This window comes from Pongo abelii, chromosome 2 (assembly GCF_028885655.2).
Source record: "Pongo abelii isolate AG06213 chromosome 2, NHGRI_mPonAbe1-v2.0_pri, whole genome shotgun sequence".
NCBI lineage: Eukaryota > Metazoa > Chordata > Mammalia > Primates > Hominidae > Pongo > Pongo abelii.
The window spans coordinates 95,481,086-95,498,323 of record NC_085928.1 but is presented as its reverse complement, the minus strand read 5'-3'; the positions used below and the strand labels follow the sequence as shown (position 1 = coordinate 95,498,323).

Here is a 17,238-nt window from a genome sequence, read left to right as displayed (position 1 = left end):
TTGGTCCTCTTCAATTAGGGCATGAATAAAATTATTTTTTCCTCACAAATTGATGTGGATGGCCTGCCATTGAGGGCTTCATCTTCAACACTGTTTCATCCCTTCTTAAAACAAGTTTGTAAACTGCTGATTTCTTTGTGGGCATTGTCCTCATTAGCTTTTTGTAAGGCAACAATGATTTTACCATTCTTCCATCCAAGCTTCACCATAAATTTGATGTCGGTTTTTGCTTCAATTTTAGCAGAATTCATATTGCTCTGAAATGGGATTTTTTCAAACTGATGTCTTATCCTTCCTTAGTGCTCCAAACTAGATTCTGTTCAGACATGTTATAAGTTAGTACAAGTTTATTTGGTGCAAATTTTTTTTGAAATCAATGTATAGTTTTTTCATAATAGGCATTTTCCATTAACTTTTTGAAGTCCTCTTGTATACTTGGGTATACAAGATTGCGTATTCTCACCAACAATGGGAATGTAAACTAGTACAACCACTATGGAAAACAGCGTGGAGATTCCTTAAAGAGCTAAAAGTAGAACTATCATTTGATCCAGCAAGCCCACTACTGGGTATCTACCCAGAGGAAAAGAAGTCATTATACAAAAACGATACTTGCACATGCATGTTTATAGCAGAATGAATCACAACTGTAAAAATGTGTAACCAGCCCAAATGCCCATCAATCCACGAGTGGATAAAGAAGATGTGATATATATATATATATATATATATATATGTGCATATATACATATACACACACACACCATGGGATACTACTCAGACATAAAAAGGAACAAAATAATGGCATTTGCAGCAACTTGGATGGAACTGGAGAGCATTATTTTAAGTGAAGTAACTCAGGAATGGAAAGTCAAACATCATATGTTCTCACTCATAAGTGGGAGCTAAACTATGAGGGTGCAAAGGCATAAGAATAATACAATGGACTCTGGGGACTCAGGGGAAAGGGTGAGAAGGGTGTGAAGGATAAAAGACTACACATTGGGTACAGTGTACACTGCTCAGGTGATGGGTGCAGCAAAACCTCAGAAATCACCACTAAAGAACTTATTCATGTAACCAACCACCACCTGTTCCCCAAAAACCTATTGAAAGAAAGAAAAAAAGGAATGGCTATAGGAAAAAAAACTTCAAAATAAAGTAGAGATTTTCCTGTTAAAAATATAATACTGAAATAGCTAAAGGAGTAAATTAAAATAATCAATAATACTAAAAAAAACCCCTCTCCTAACAAATAGTGTACCTACAGTACACTAAGGATGAGAACTGCATTGTTAAGGATCTTTTATAAATATTTCTTCTTGGTACTCATTCTGGGCATACATTGCTTTGTCTACACTAGCTTCATCTTCTGACACACACACACACACACACACTTATAACTGATAGAGATACTTATCTTTCAGTGTTCCAGATAGGGTAAAGAAAAGATTTTTCTTTAAGATTGGGTGCCAATCTGTGGACCCTTACTTTGTGGCCCAAGTGAAAAAATAAGACAGGCGAAAATATTTTTGCAAATGCAACAGTCCCTGCATGACCTCACGCAGGCATTGGGCAACCCTCTCTGCTGTAGGCCACTTATGGGGTGAGCTTGTCCTTCCCCACCAGTCTGGGCACCCTAGGATGTTAATATGGTTGAAGAACTCTGCCTTCAGGCAGAAAACTCGAAAGACTGTCAGAGCTATCTGAAAAAATGCCCAGTGTTCTAAATCACTAGGTAATGGAGTGTGACTCTTGCAATTTTTTTTTTTCATAGAGATAAAGAATAAAAGCTTAGTCTTTGTCTAGAGAGGAAGGTAAACAAAAAATAGAGTAAACATTCCCCAAGTCCTAGTTCTAAGATGGTATTGGTAGAACTAGCATAGATGTTTTTTAATTTGGTCTGGTAGCAAGACAGGGCTATCTTTTCTCTAATTTTTTTAAAACATTGCAGTTTATTTTCCTGTAATTGTCATATACAATTGGCAGTGGGATTTCTGTGATCAAAAGATCCTCTACTCATTCATTTCCATCATAAAAAATGAAGACATGTTATTTTGTATATGACGTAGGTAGAAAGTGGAAGTGTTTTCAGTATACATTAATTCAATAAATGTTTATTAAGCTCCTGCTCTGTGTGAGGCAATTTCTAGACACTATACAAGATACACAGGTAAGAAGGACAGGGCCACTCCTTCAAGAGGTATAAAGTCTAACAGAGAAATGATACCTAAAAAGTAATAACATCATAAGGTAGAAGATAGTAAATGTCATTTTAGGAATTTCAGATGTACCATTTTGGGAATTTAGAGGGCTGCATGGAAAACTAGATGTTTGTCACATCATTCAGAAAACACCTTAAAATCAATGCATTTGGTAAGAAGTGTATTTTTCCACCTGTGGTGGGTCAGAGTACAGCCTTTTCTTCCTTCTAGCAGTTTACTCAGGTGGAAAGCATTTCTCTTTGCTTGGCATGAGCAGTTGATTATATACACAGAAATATTCATGAGTATGTACATGGATATTCATCTTACATTTTTCCTAAGGAATACTCTGGTTTGGAGATCAGCCGAGAAGCAGATGGATTTAGCTGTGTACCCTGATGAGCATTCTCCTGGTTGCACTGCATTTCCACAGTAATACATTTCCATGCTATTTTAAATATATGGAAAGAATAAATAACTGGAGAATCTGGACAGGGTACAAAGGCTTGTTTGCCTTGGCTGCCCTAGAACTACTAATTCTGGTTTTAGATTCTGAAAGAGAAACTGGGATGAATGAGAAAGGCAAGATGACATAGGAGACTATATTTGAGTAGTGTTCCGATTTGCATTGGGTCAGCTTCTCATTTAGAGAAGAAATAAATGGAGAATTTAAAAAAGTACAGTATTTATTAGGAGTGGGTGCACTGGCATAACCCTATTCCTCTCTTTGCATTGTTATAAGAAGAAGAGGTATGCTTTTGCCTCTTTAATAAGGTAGAGATGATGTTTATTGATTTCACATGTGTAATTCATTTGGCCTCAACATGTTCTGGGATGAATTTTTTTCTATATAATATATAAATTTGTTACATGCATGAGAAATTAGTGTACCATGACCTGGTTGAAAAATAACCACTTTTCTCCTTTTAGTTTATCATTTAGCTACTGAAAACCTGTACAGCAATTGAATATAATTTGTCAGAGTAGCAAAGAAGTTGTCATGCCATTTTCACATTCCAATCATCTGTTCATCTATTTCTCAGAAGAACAAATACAAAATGCTTTTGATTTAACTTAATATATTTTTTAAAGTCCCAAATCTCTTGAACCGTTTGTCTTCTGGGCTCAGAAACATTTGTTTGTTAAATATTCAATCACGCCCCAGTGCCAGGAACATCAATAGAGTTTGCCTGATTAACTGTAGCACAGCATATGTACGCTGAAGATGAGAATGATTTCCCCAAGGAGCTAGCACTTCCTCTGAGGAACTACATTTCTTAAAAGGACATGCAGATGGGCATTTAGACAATAATTTCTGGCTACACAAAATGGATTGCTCTTGCTGAGTTGTAATTTTAAACAGATAATTTTAATGACTCTTGAGGGCCACCTACTTGGAGCAGATGGGACCCAGGCTCTTTGTACCACAACTTTAATGTTGAGTGAATCAGGATAGAACTCTATTTTAGCCTTTGTAAAAGTGGATGATCATATTTATTTATATTTCAATGGAGTTTTAAATTCAATCCACCATGAAAAAATCTTATGTAAAAGTCTTAAAAGTTCTGTAAAAAAACACATCTGCAATATTCAAAATACTCTTTTGATGGTAGTTTTGAATTTGTAATTGAGATTGAGTCAACAGGAGTTTTTAGTTTTGTCCATCATGTTAGTAACTAAGTGTGTGGATTGACAGCGCCTTTTAGTTGAACATCAGCACTAGCAAACAACAGAGCTAGTATATGTATACTTCTGTTGTTGACTAAAGAGCACAGTTATTTGCACAAATTTAGCTAAAGACAGTCCTAACAGAATGAAAAAAATAATTTCTTCTTTGATGATAACAAGACTGGCAATTCAAATGTATCTTAAATATTTTCATAACAACCATCCCCAAGAAGTACTTGTGCTTCTACTTGAATTTTGTAGCAAATGATGAAAATAATACAATTTCCTCTGGGTGATAAAGATAAGTGATAGCTGTGTCTTATAATACATTTTATGAGTTTGTAAACAAATAAAATAAAAGGAAGATACCACACTTTTAAACAAGTAACTAACCTGCAGCATGCCTGATATTAAAAAGATTTGGCCAAATTATTTTCATGACATCTTTACCTATAGCAAATGATACTTTACAGACAAATCATAGCATAAGTTACAGGTATTGTGTGGGAAGGGCACAATCATCATATGAATATTTTGGCAAAGTGATTAGGCTTTTCTAATTTTTCAAGGCAAAACATATTTTTCTATAAGTTAGACTTCATGTTCTTTTAACTGACAACACTTTAAAGATTTCTTGTGAAAACTACTATCTACAAGCAAATGCTTATCTGCAAGATGTCTATCATTTAGCAAAAATGGTAGAATATTAGATTGCAAATAGACAAGCATTTTGTAACCTTCTTCATCTGCCTATAACAACGCAAAGCCAAGTCACAAGGACCAAGAGACCTGTGACTTTTTCAGAGAAGAGCTTCAATAGATAATAATAAACACATGTAGATGTGAACAGCCTAAAAAGATTACTCATACTGAGTAAATATTAATTTGCCTGGTAGGTATACAGAGTATGTTATGTTCTAATTCATAATACATAGGAATAAAAATGCAAGGCAGTATACTCAAAATAGAGTCTTTTCATTTTCTCCCAACACATAAACTAATTTAAAAGTATCTAAAGGCTACATAGAAATATAAGAAGACCACTGTGGACTAAATATTCCTTTCCACCGTGTGTACATAAGTGTGTGTGAGAAAGCAATTAAAAATCATTACTTGGCCAGGTGCGATGGCTCATGCCTGTAATCCCAGCACTTTGGGAAGCTGAGGCGGGCAGATCACGAGGTCAGGAGATCGAGACCATCCTGGCCAACATGGTGAAACCCTGTCTCTACTAAAAATACAAAAATTAGCCAGGCATGGTGGTGTGTACCTGTAATCCCAGCTACTTGGGAGGCTGAAGCAGGAGAATCGCTTGAACAGTCGGAGGTTGCAATGAGCAGAGATCGTGCCACTGCACTCCAGCCTGGCTACAGGGCAAGACTCCATCTCAAAAAAAAAAGAAAAAAGAAAAAAGAAAAAAATCATTACTCAAGTATGTAGGGGTGAGTGTTTATAGTATAATCTAGAAATATATGCTAACAAAATGTATATAAAATGAAATAACTACTGACTGCTAAAAAAAACTCTTGAAAGCAATGACAACAAGAAAGCTGGGAGGGTGGACGAAAATGGTCATTTTAACCTGCTGTTTGTATATTTATCCTTTGCAGGCTTCCATAGAGTTAGAAGGAGAGAAGATACAAAAGCCTTCCGGCTAATAATTCATGTCCAAATATGAATAATTTCGGGGGTCCAAATGTTCCAATTTGGACTGTTACCCAAGACAAGTTACTTGGCCTTGCAAATATCTGCTTCAATATGTGATACACAACCAGAATTCAGGGAAAAAATGGTAGTATTTCTAGGTGAAAACTTGAATTAGGGGAATAATAAAATATTAATATAAGGCTAATGATTTCAAGCTGTAAAACCAGGTGTATACACTAGAAGCCACGATGGGAATAATAACATAAAATACAAAATAGAGACAATAACAGTTGCATGCTTTTGTTTCTTTCAGATGTTGCAATAATATGAAAAGCACTCTATTTTAATAGCTTTCCTAAAAAATTCATTTTACATGGTAGTCTTGATTTTATAGCTCACTAGGAAATATTGTTTCTGTAATATATTTTTCAAATAAGAACAACTTCAAAATTAATTGAGTACCAGAAATATTAGTATATATGGCTGCCTACAGAATAAAATATATGATAAAGCAAAGAGTAAGGTAAGGTTATATGCAAAAAATTCATACTTTTGAGGCTCCAACACTAAGATCTCAGATGTGAATTAATGATTAGCAACTTCAATTACAAAGACAATGTATTGCTGAAAGCTAATTTTAATTAGCTTTTACTATTGTATGGGTACTTGTCTTCTCTCCTAATAATATGATTTGATTTTGCCTAGTTTATATGTTACTGAATACATCTAATTTTCCTTTAAAAATACTCAATGGCCTAACATTAAATAAAGTCTTAATTACACGTTATAAACTTCAAGCATAATAATATAATTGTTATTCACTTGTCCACCATTATTTACAACTTGACATTATGTTTTCCTGAAATATAATTACACAAAGATAAGGATATAACATTCTAAAATAATGCAATTAATAGTAGGGATGCCTTAATTAACTAAACTGATTTTTCTTCAAAGACTATATGTAAATAAACATTGTAAATATGTAGCCTAATTTCCCATTGATTTATACAATTAATAAATAGAAGAAGCTATCCTACAGGACAATAAATTACCAAAAGTACAAAGGAAGAAAAAATCCAATTTTGTTAAGTAGGTATCATTACACACGCTAAAACTTACTTAAATATAGCCTAGCATTTTTGTTGGTCCTATTTTTGTATCTTAGCTTGTATCTTGTTAGTCTCTGTACCAGCAAACCCCAAAGCTTGATAATGTGGCAGGCGTTTCCCCTCTCTCTGGCTGCCACTCTTAGTAGGCTCTGACTAAAGGCTGGCGAGTGCCAGTGTTGGCAATGGGATGGTCTCACCACAGACTCTAGCCATATGCTACTGGTCACCTTGATGGGCATGGCACAGGGGTGACCAGATAGCCCTGCCAGTGAAAGCTGGGGTAATGCATGATAAATTTGTTTTCAATTTTATGTAGTTGGTAACAAATACACGTCTGCATAATAAACGCTGAAGGATGTCAGAGGCAGAGTAGCTACGGCAAAAGCATTAAGTGATATCAAATTAAAATATTCAGAGCTAGTATTCTTCATTTTCCCATGAAGCTCTACTGTTTCTTCTAAAGGCCTAGCCTTCCTATAGATGGAAGAGGTAAGTCCTTCATGTGGTGTATTTAAAGGGCAGGTTATCCATAATACTTCCCTCATAGTTTTCCAGAGAATTACCATTTCCCACCTGCCATGAAATGCCCACTATTAGAGTAATGCTTCTGGGTTAGTAAGAAAGATGGTGCTTCGCATGTGGGAAGGGGATGAGTCTATTCTATTCATAAAATGAACTGAATTAATTAGCCAGTTTAGACCATGGAAGGATTATCAGCTGGGATGAGGACACTATTAGGTGCTGAAGACAAATGTCCATGTTTTTATAGCTTTATGTTATTAAAGGTGAAAGGAACAAATGTGTCCAGCAGCAACACTTAAAATGCTAGCATCAAATGCACTATTTATGTATAAAAGGATTTGCAGTAGGTTATGTTTGGTACGACTAATTGTTTCATCACACTCAGAAGCAAGAATATTGTGAAAAGAGGATCCTCTATGCGCTTTGCTGAAGAAACTCATTAAAAGTTGAAAAAACCCATAATTACTGCTTAAACAATCCCATTATATTCTCAACTGCTTCCGAAGGTTGGTGCTATGGACTTAATCTGTGCCTCACTGTCCAAAAAGGATTCTTAATCAGTTACAGTTATAAAAATATTTGTGGGCACATATAAAAAGGTTTTCTAGTTATTTCTATAATTTCTATAAAGAAAAGCTTTGTACATTTTCACTAAAACTAAAGTTGATCGTATTCTGCTTTTAGAATAAATTTTTCCAGAAAGTATGAATGATCATCGTTAAAAATAACGCTGAAGAAAATCCACAATTAAATGCACTTCATATGGGGAAAAAGTTATCAATGTATTAGGTTTTAAACAAATATTTCCAAATTATATTCAGTTTGATTTGAAACATTTTAAAACATTTTATGAATTTACTAATTTATAGGATATATTTGTATTCTAAATAATTGCAAACAGAAAATCTCCTGTAAGGCAAGTCCCAGCACTAATCCACGATTCATTATTTAAACTTTAATGGGCACAACTCTTCAAATTCTGGGACCATATGGAAAATAATGAGTCCTAATAGGTCTAAGGTGAAAAGATGGCAGGGGAATAAGGAAGCCAGAAAACCATCAATTTAGAATGCTTAGCAACTGCAACACAATTTCCCCAGAGATCTAGAACAGTATGTTCTCAGTGTTTTATTGGTCTTGCTATCATAGCACTAAACTGCATATCATTTCCCATTCTGTGATTCAAAGATTAAAATGAAAAAACAGAAAGAAACCCAAAACTGGTTTCTATAATTAAAAGTGAAATTGGCTGACTGTTAATTAAAAAAAAAAAGACAGTAGTTTAAAGTTACCATAACAACCTGATGCAACTGTTGACTGACATGGCAATCTGTTGCATTTTTATAAATAGCAGTTGATTTTCCCTCGTTCATTTCAACTTGTTTTAGTGCTTATTGGAGCTAAGGAAACAACTGTGCTTCAAGACTACTTCACTTATCAAGCAGTGTACCTCTTCACTGCTGTTGCCACTGTAAAAATCATCCTCTGATTGGGTGTCTCTGCTTGTCACACTGTTATCCTCTTTTAGATCCAAAATAAATGAGAGCTCCTCTGGGGACATAGTCTGAGTCTTTCCATGAGGTGCTGATCGTGGTCTTGATGAAAAAGTGAAAATGTCCTTTGAAACACTCTGGGATTCCTCTGCCTGCTGGTCATGTTCACTCTCTTTGCTGGCTTCCAGCCACAGGTGTGACGGGTTGCAGGAGTCATCATCCAGAAGTAGAGACTGTCTGCTGGATGCCAGATATGAAATGTGATCAGCATTTTCAGGAAAGATCCACTCATCTGACAGTTGGAAAAGATGACAAAAATTAGAGCAGTGCTCCATAAAAGTGTTATTTTTATTTATTTATTTTTAGTTTTAGTTTTTGAGACAGAGTCTCACTCTGCCACCCAGGCTGCAGTGTAGTCGTGCGATCTCGGCTCACTGCAACCTCCGCCTCCCAACCTTCAAGTGATTCTCCTGCCTGAGCCTCCTGAGTAGGTGGGATTACAGGTGCATGCCATCATGCCCGGCTAATTTTTTTTATTTTTAGTAGAGATGGGGTTTCACCATGTTGGTCAGGCTGGTCTTGAACTTCTGACTTCATGATCTGCCTGCCTCGGCCTCCCAAAGTGCTGGGATTACAGGCATGAGCCACCGCGCCTGGCCAAAAGTGTTATTTTAGGCAGGTAGTTAGGCTAAAATTTCTTGTTGTTGAAACAGATTTATCTAAAAACGCAAAGCCAAGGAAGGCAATTTATCGACCATCTTGTAACCTGCTAAACACTCAACCCATACATCAGTGCCTATAGCTATGGGCAACTCATTTGCACTTCCTCTCCATTTGAGTTGAAACACTGACCAGGAAATTTGAAATCTGAAATAATTACCACCTGTCTTGCAGCAAGTTCTTTACAGGACAATCTTATTAATTTGACATTCCAGAGGGGGAAAGTCTTCCAAATTTAAAAGGGGTCGAGTTACTAATATCTCCTTTTATCTGCAGGAGGACAGAGTACTTAACCAGCTTCTTTAAAAAAATATCTGGTCTTAATTCAGATTACAAATCATGGAGGAGAGGAAGCCATGACAAGATTGGCAGTCATTTCCTTTCTGTTCTTCTGATTCAAACAGGACAATTCACAGACTAAACCAAGTAGACTTTTCAAGTAATAGTAAATTCACAGAAATATTTGCTAATCCAAGCAGTGGATTCTGCTGGGTGAAAAAGGCCTTTATGTTTAAGTTTATAAGAGACAATGTTTTGATACAAAAACCTTTTAGCACATTATTGTTTTCTTTAAAATACTGTACATTACAGGGAAATATATATTTTATCAAAACTTTTAAAGACTTCAATCTTTTATACCACATTGAGAGAGAGTTTATAGCTCTATGATCCTGATGAATTGAAAAGGACAGATCCTTATAATGATATCATTGAAAGCATGCTTTCTTCTTTAGAATGACAGTAGGAAAAAGGTGAGCACTTTCTCAATGTAGTCTATTTTTTTTGAAATTTGCTTTTTTTTTTTTCAGCTTATTTCATTGGTAAAATCTTGCCGAATCACAATGTGGACATGGTAATTTTACACCTGATTCTTGAATCGTATTATATTTATGATCACAATAAAAGTAACCAAGAGAGATCTAAGATTTGCAACTCTAAAGCCTACAATGCAAAAGCAAAAGCAAAAGAACCCATAAAAATCTTTAATAAAAATAACTTTGACGGTACAAATAAAACACAATTGCCTTTATCTGTTTCTTAACTTACGGCTACCATTACATAACATAACTTGCCTGTAAAAAGGGTGATCAATGTATACTTCCTAGTGAAAACCTATTAGGGACAAGGCTTTCATATATTGAGGGACATGAGTCTGTAGGCATATGGCCAATGGCAGGCTGAGTCTAGTTCTTCTGACCACCTTCACAGAGGGGTGCAGGGGCATATAGTCCTGAGTCACTGTAGCTTTGGGCCAGTGAACTCAACGGATTCACTGGGCTCCCCTATTTTGGACAGCAAACGCTTTTGCATGGTGCTGGGTACATGACAGGTGCTTTGTAAGCAAATTAGGTGCTTTACAAATGCTGAGAAATGTTACAAAAGTCAATAGGTTGCATTATGTATATGGATATGTGAAGAAAACAGAGGAAAAGATACTGAGAATCTTCATTATGCACTTAAACAATTTGTATGACCTATTGCCAAACATATTAGCAACTGTCAAAAAGTCAAAGTAAAAGGAGTGTTTTACACCAAACTAACTCTAATTATCTCACTGCCACATGCTTTTTACGGAATTTGCAGTTTTACCTCAAGTATTTCCATATCAATTGTAATGAATAATTTGGTGTGTTTTCTTAGAAAAATATGTAAATTACTGTGTAATCACAATATTGCAGCAAACAAGATAAATGCAAGAATGATCACCTAAACATCTAATTAGTTTTTCCACACAGTCAGATTTATGCTAGAGACAATAATTGCACCTAACATTTTAATGAAGGTTTCAACATTGCATAAATAAGACTGACAAACCACAAACAATTTTCATTTATTTTCTTTTTTCCCTTGCTCAAAAACAATTCGCCTTTGTAAAAGTAGCATACACCTGCTAGGCAAGATATGTTGATGGGCTCAATGCTCTCAGCTCCAACCATCTCCATTATAAAGAGGACCAGAGAAATGCAACAATTGGTCATCTTTGGGGAGGGTGACCGTGTCATGGGAAAATGTCAGTTTTAAACTTTCATTCTGAACAGGATGACCAGTGCATTAAAACTTGAAAATAAAAAAATACTCTTTCTTCCATTAAAGTTTGACATAAAATTGAGGTTAAATAAGAAGATTTACACAAACTTAACACATTTTAGCAAATCGGCTGCATCACCACTTTTCAAAATGACTGGATTTGAAATATTTACCATATTTACATTTTATTCATTATTAACAGATATGGTGTAATAAAGATGCCAACCTGATTGATCAGGAGACTGGGGTCCTAGAGTGCTGGAGTTCAACAGCTCTGCTCCTTGTTGGGACACAGTGGTGAGGATAGTTGATGCTTTATCTTCATTCCTATTATTTCCTGAAGAGCTACCTTTATTGAGATAAATATTTTCCATCTATTACTTCTTTTGAAATTTATAAAAAGTAATTTTAGAAGAATGGTTTACTTTGGTATACTTTACTATTTGATCATTTAAAAGCAAATTAGAGCTAACAATATGAATTACATGCAGTTTTTTTTTCAGTAGACTGTTTTAAGCTGCATTTTTATAGAGGTTCACCTTAAAATTCTTTGATACTTACACAGGGATATTTTAGATTAAAGTTTTACAATATGTGATAAAAAGAATGCCAAAACCCATAAAATTTTTAAAGGATCTTATATTTATTTCCTTGGGTTCCACATGAAATGAAGTGAGTTTTCTTTAAATTATAATTCTTACTAAATGGGACTCTTTTTGGCCATGCTTTTTTCATCAGCATGTTAAGAAAATGGATCTTAAGGCATTATTGCAAAATTAATTTTTCTATCTATTCTTTTATAAAAAGCATGAAACCTAGCAGGCTAAATTTCAGCCAACCCAGGAATCTCACATTTTTGAGAAATTATGCTAACAGATGTGTACATGATACACTGGGTGGGATTCAGGATAGACTGATATATGTGTATACTAATCTATATATACATGCCTCGAATCCAATATTTAAGGGAATAACTATAATGGCCACGTATTTGTCTAACGCTTTACCGGTTGCAAAGAGTTTAAATTTTAACCTAGAGTATAACATATGGTGAAGAATCCAAAGGGAGAGACAGCAAATATAAACAACCATCTGAAAAGAGTCCAATTTAAAAAGACACAAATGAAACACAAAAATTACAATAAAGTTCCATTTTAGTAAAGTCTGCTAGTGGGAACTTCTATCACATTTGGGCCATTTTTTTCAAAAACAATAATTTAAGCTTATTCAGTCTTTGAGAGTAAAAGTAGGAATTCCTTTATTTCTGTGGTACTGTCTATTTAATCCAGCAAATCTCCATTAGGGCTCTAGAGCAATTCTTTTGCAGAAAATTTGATTTCCATAATCCTTGTAGAACAGACATTTATATTTTAAATGGATTGGTTCATAATCCTTTGAAATTTACAATCTGCAGAGAGAGATTCGATTGCCCTGAATAATATACAGATACAAGATAGGATTGAAATAGTGCCATACCGCTGGGTGTCTCTGTCCTTTCTCTGCTGGTACTTTTTAACCGTAATCTTCTTCTGTTATTATTCTTATCTGCTGATGGTTCTTGAGGGGGATGCGGATGCATAATGTGTAGATTGGCTGCTACATTTTCATATCAAAGAACAAAAGCCAGAACAGAAAGTGCTATATGGCTTGAAGTAACTCAGTAAATATAATTATCGCTATAATGAGAATATTCATGTATAATTTTGACATAATGTGAAGATACATCAAAAATACAACTTCATAGAAAATAGACATTTATTCTTATTCCAATATTGGGATCCTATCAGGCTTTCAAAATTACTGAAACACTTTATTCATGTAATATAAACTTATAGAGGGCTAAAGTAATCTGACTAATGTTAATCATACAACGTGGTATATTAAAAAACATTAAAAAATGAAACTGACAGCCAACACAGAAAAATTACTTCTTCCTTTAAAAGAGGAAGTGTTGATAACTATACTTTCAACAAGAGCTTAGAGAGCAGCTTCCAAAGGAGCCCTGGAGAACTGAGGTCAAGCTGAAGAAGAACTTTTAAGTATGATTTAATTTTGCAATAATAATAATCATAGCAGCATTTAACATTTCCTGAATGCTTAATTTCTTGGTGCAATATGATACACTTAACTGGTTTTTCCTCTGAATCCTCACAATGACACTTTGAGGAACCTGTTATTTATTATTAGTATTAGTGCCAGTAGTAATGCCATTCCCATTTTACAGAGGAGAAAACTAAGGTTCACAGCGTTTAAGAAACTTGATCAAGGCCTCACTGACAGGCAGCTAGGACTGGATTTCTGTTTATCCATTTCCTTATTTCAGTTTCATACTCCACGAGGGAAATCTGTGACAGTGATCATTAATTTGTAAATAATATAAAATGAACTTAAATGTCCTCCCTTTTCAACTCTCAGTAAAGTCAGATCAGTAAGGGTAGAAAAAGTGACAGGGAATTCTAAGTCTTGGGTTCTGGTCTAAATTATTTCTAAAGGTTACAAACTGCAAATCACTTTACCTCTTTGCTTGACTTTAAATCTCTATCTGTAAAATGGAACAAAACTCCTTTTTCACTTACAGGGTTTATTTTTTGTTGTTTTATCAGTGAGAGAAAAGAAAGAGTACCTTACAAATGGAAGAGATTAATTAAAAGATAATATTAAGCTAAGAACACTTAAAAGGCACATGGCATTTCCAAAATACAGTGATAATGGAATGCTATTTTATTTCTGCATCAGTTGTCATAAAATAAAACACAGGGTATTATAGCAATTTGAAATAATGGAGAAAACAGAATGATAGATTTCAGAAGCTAATATAAGAATTTCAAATATATTTCAAAATCAACCACCCTTTTCATTATCAAATGACAATTCTCTAGACTTAAGATCTAGACTTGAATATAACTGCTGATTTATCTTAACAAGAACATTTCTCACTATTTTCACTAGCTATCAATCTTTATGCATGATTCTTTCTTACCATGAATAGGTACAGTCTGCTTTATTTGGTGAATATTTTCTTTATTTCCTTGCTCCTCAGACTCAGGTATCAGCAAGGCTGACATTTCTGTACCATTAACACACTTCTCCACAGTGGACGGCTGGCATGATCGGTTATTTTTGGACCCAACGGATCTCACTGTCTGTAAAGATAAGGAATTAATCTGTACATTTTAAAATATAGCAACTACATTTATTTTCTGTAGAAGCTATATAGAAAACATAATATTTGGACCAATGAAGAGTGAGAAAAAAACTAGAGGAAAAGAGGTTAAGATGTGAAGAAAAGGGAAATTATTATAGGAAATTAGAAATGGAAGGAGAAAAATAATGAGATAAAATAGAAGACATGCAAGTCTCCTAGACACATAAATTAAAATGTGCTTATTTGCTACACTCCATCTTCAGTAGGTAGAAGCCGAATTAAAAATCACTGCGTATGTCAGAAATTCGGAGGAAATTAAAAATAAAAAACCTAACATTTGAGAATCTGTTCATCCTAAGGTGTCTGGTTATGATCCAACTCCTCTGAAAGAGACGGCAAAATGTGCTCACTTATATTTGCCTTTAAATTTTGTGAACATATTTAATGAAAAGAATACTCGAAAATGTTAATTATGTTGATATGACAAAAAGGAAACACTTTTGAAGTCTTTTAAAATCCAGAATTTCTGTTCCAGATTTATTCAAGCCTTCTGCTTTTGGCATGTAGTGTCTGTCTGTCTGTCTGTCTCTCCCTCCCTCCCTCTACAAGGGGAAGACACTCTTCCCTTACCAGGTCACTCGTGCTTAGATAAGCTCTCCAAACCTTGCTCCTACCTCGCTGGATATCCTCATGTTATTCCTTCTGCCAGAGAGTGGAGGCGGCCCAAGAACTTTGGATCCAAATGCGATATGACAAACATCTTGATTTTTACTGTTCCGTGTACTACTTGTTCCTCTGTTAATTAACTGATCTGTTTTGTTAAAGGAAGGTAATAACAGTCCATTAATGGGTGTAATGACAAACATCACATTGCAATCTTTCTGAAAATCCAGTCCAGGTGCCATAGGATCCAAATACCCCCTCCTCGCTCAGCATGTATTAAAAACACAGATACTAGGGCCCAACATCAGAGATACAAGATGTATAGAATTAGAATCTTGGCAGTATCACAGTACTTTTAATAAGTTCCCCCAAGTAATTTTTATACTCACCATCATTTGAGAACCACCACCACAAAGTTTTTCTTTAAAAAAAAAAAGAAAAAAAGGAAAAGCTACTAAAAAATACATCTTATTTTCTCTTTAAGGAAATAATTTAAATATAATTATTCAACTCAACCTAACAAATATTTAACTGAGTACTCTCTCAGGCATTTCCTAGAGGCTGTCAGTGACATAAAATGGAGAATGGAGAGGCGGATAAGACCAGTAAACAGGTCACCAATGTAAGGCAGACCAGTGGCAATGAAGAACAAGTGACCCCTTCATGGACCCTGAATGACGGATACAATTTCAAGAATAAGAGATGTAGGATGCCCTAGGCAGAAGGCATGGAAGAAGGGAAGGGCAGGGTGTACCTGGGAGTCAGGAAGTGGCTGGTTTAGCTGGAAGGAGAGGCGAGGGTCATACTGAAAAGAGCCTTAAAATGTGAAGAGCCTATTCTAAATTTGGTAGGCAACAAGGAATCCCTGAAGGTTTTAGGGAGAAAGAGAGCAAAACAGTGTCACCTTCAGGATAGGGCAGGTGTGCTCACCAAATCCTGCTGCCTTCCCTTCTGCACACACAGCTAAATTACATTTCTGAGCATACCCTGCAGTTATATGGGCCGCATGAGTGAATTCCAATTTTTCTTTTTTTTTTTTTTGAGACAGAGTCTTGCTCTGTCACACAGGCTGGAGTGCAGTGGCATGTTCTTGGTTCACTGCAACCGCCGCCTCCTGGGTTCAAGCGATTCTCATGCCTTAGCCCCCTGAGTAGCTGGGACTACAGGTACACGCCACCATGCCCAGCTAATTTTTGTATTTTTAGTAGGATGGGGTTTCACCCTGTTGGCCAGGCTGGTCTCGAACTCCTGACCTCAAGTGATCCACCTGTCTCAGCTTCCCAAAGTGTTGGGATTATGGGTGTGAGCCACTGCACCCGGCCCCATGGGACTGAATTCTGGCTAATGAACTGTGAGAAGTTTCAGCCATTTCCTGGCTCCCAAAACTCCCAGCAGAATCCCCCATGCTCTCTATTCCCTTGCCTCCTGACTAGATGCAGAAGATCTTGTGGAGGACTTTAAGGGCTCCAGGGAAGCCACTAGATGCAGGTACCTGAATGACGACATAAAAAGCTTCCCAAGGAACTCCTGATTGGACTACAACTGAGGGGTTCTTTGTGACTGCAATTAGCCTCCTCTGACTAACAGGGCAGGTAAGGGTGATAGCCTTTAACTCAAAACACTGCCCATTACCTAGAAAGCCTTCTGCTGTGACCCACCTGTAAGACAGGACCAACTTAAACATTACAATGACGGTCCCAAGTAAGTCCACATTTGCCCACCAGTCCTGGACATATATAAGCTACTGGCCACTTCCTGTCTGACCTACTCCCTGCAAAAATTCCTCTAGCTAGCTAGTTGGTCTCATGGGCCTCTGCTGTAGAGCTAAAATTTTACATGTAGGGGGATTAAAAACCACTCCTATGCATCAGTCTTATAAAAAAAGACACACGGGTTTGTGAAAATACACCATACTCAGCAAGATCTAGATATTTAGGTCTGAGTGGAAGTAGTGTGTGTATGTATGGGTGTGTTTTGGGTCTGTTTTTGAGTTTGTAATAGATAAATCTGAAGATATAGGCAGGGGCTAGATTGCT

At 35.8% G+C, this 17,238-nt stretch overlaps 1 protein-coding gene across 19 annotated transcripts in view; it reads right to left on the bottom strand.

Moving 5' to 3' along the window:
- The window catches only part of CFAP20DC (CFAP20 domain containing), a 355,007-nt gene that overhangs the window by 158,321 nt on the left and 179,448 nt on the right, over positions 1-17,238 (bottom strand). For all 19 annotated transcript variants that reach the window (XR_008523269.1, XM_054550630.2, XM_054550631.1 and 16 more), the window contains 5 exons: positions 15,214-15,350; positions 14,375-14,537; positions 12,871-12,990; positions 11,621-11,743; positions 8,604-8,938 (listed from right to left, as the gene is read on the bottom strand). Coding sequence is in view for 18 of the 19 variants with exons in the window: in XM_054550630.2 (XP_054406605.1) it covers positions 8,604-8,938; positions 11,621-11,743; positions 12,871-12,990; positions 14,375-14,537; positions 15,214-15,350 (878 nt within the window). In the remaining variant the exon portion in view is untranslated. The remainder of the gene's footprint in view (positions 1-8,603; positions 8,939-11,620; positions 11,744-12,870; positions 12,991-14,374; positions 14,538-15,213; positions 15,351-17,238) is intronic.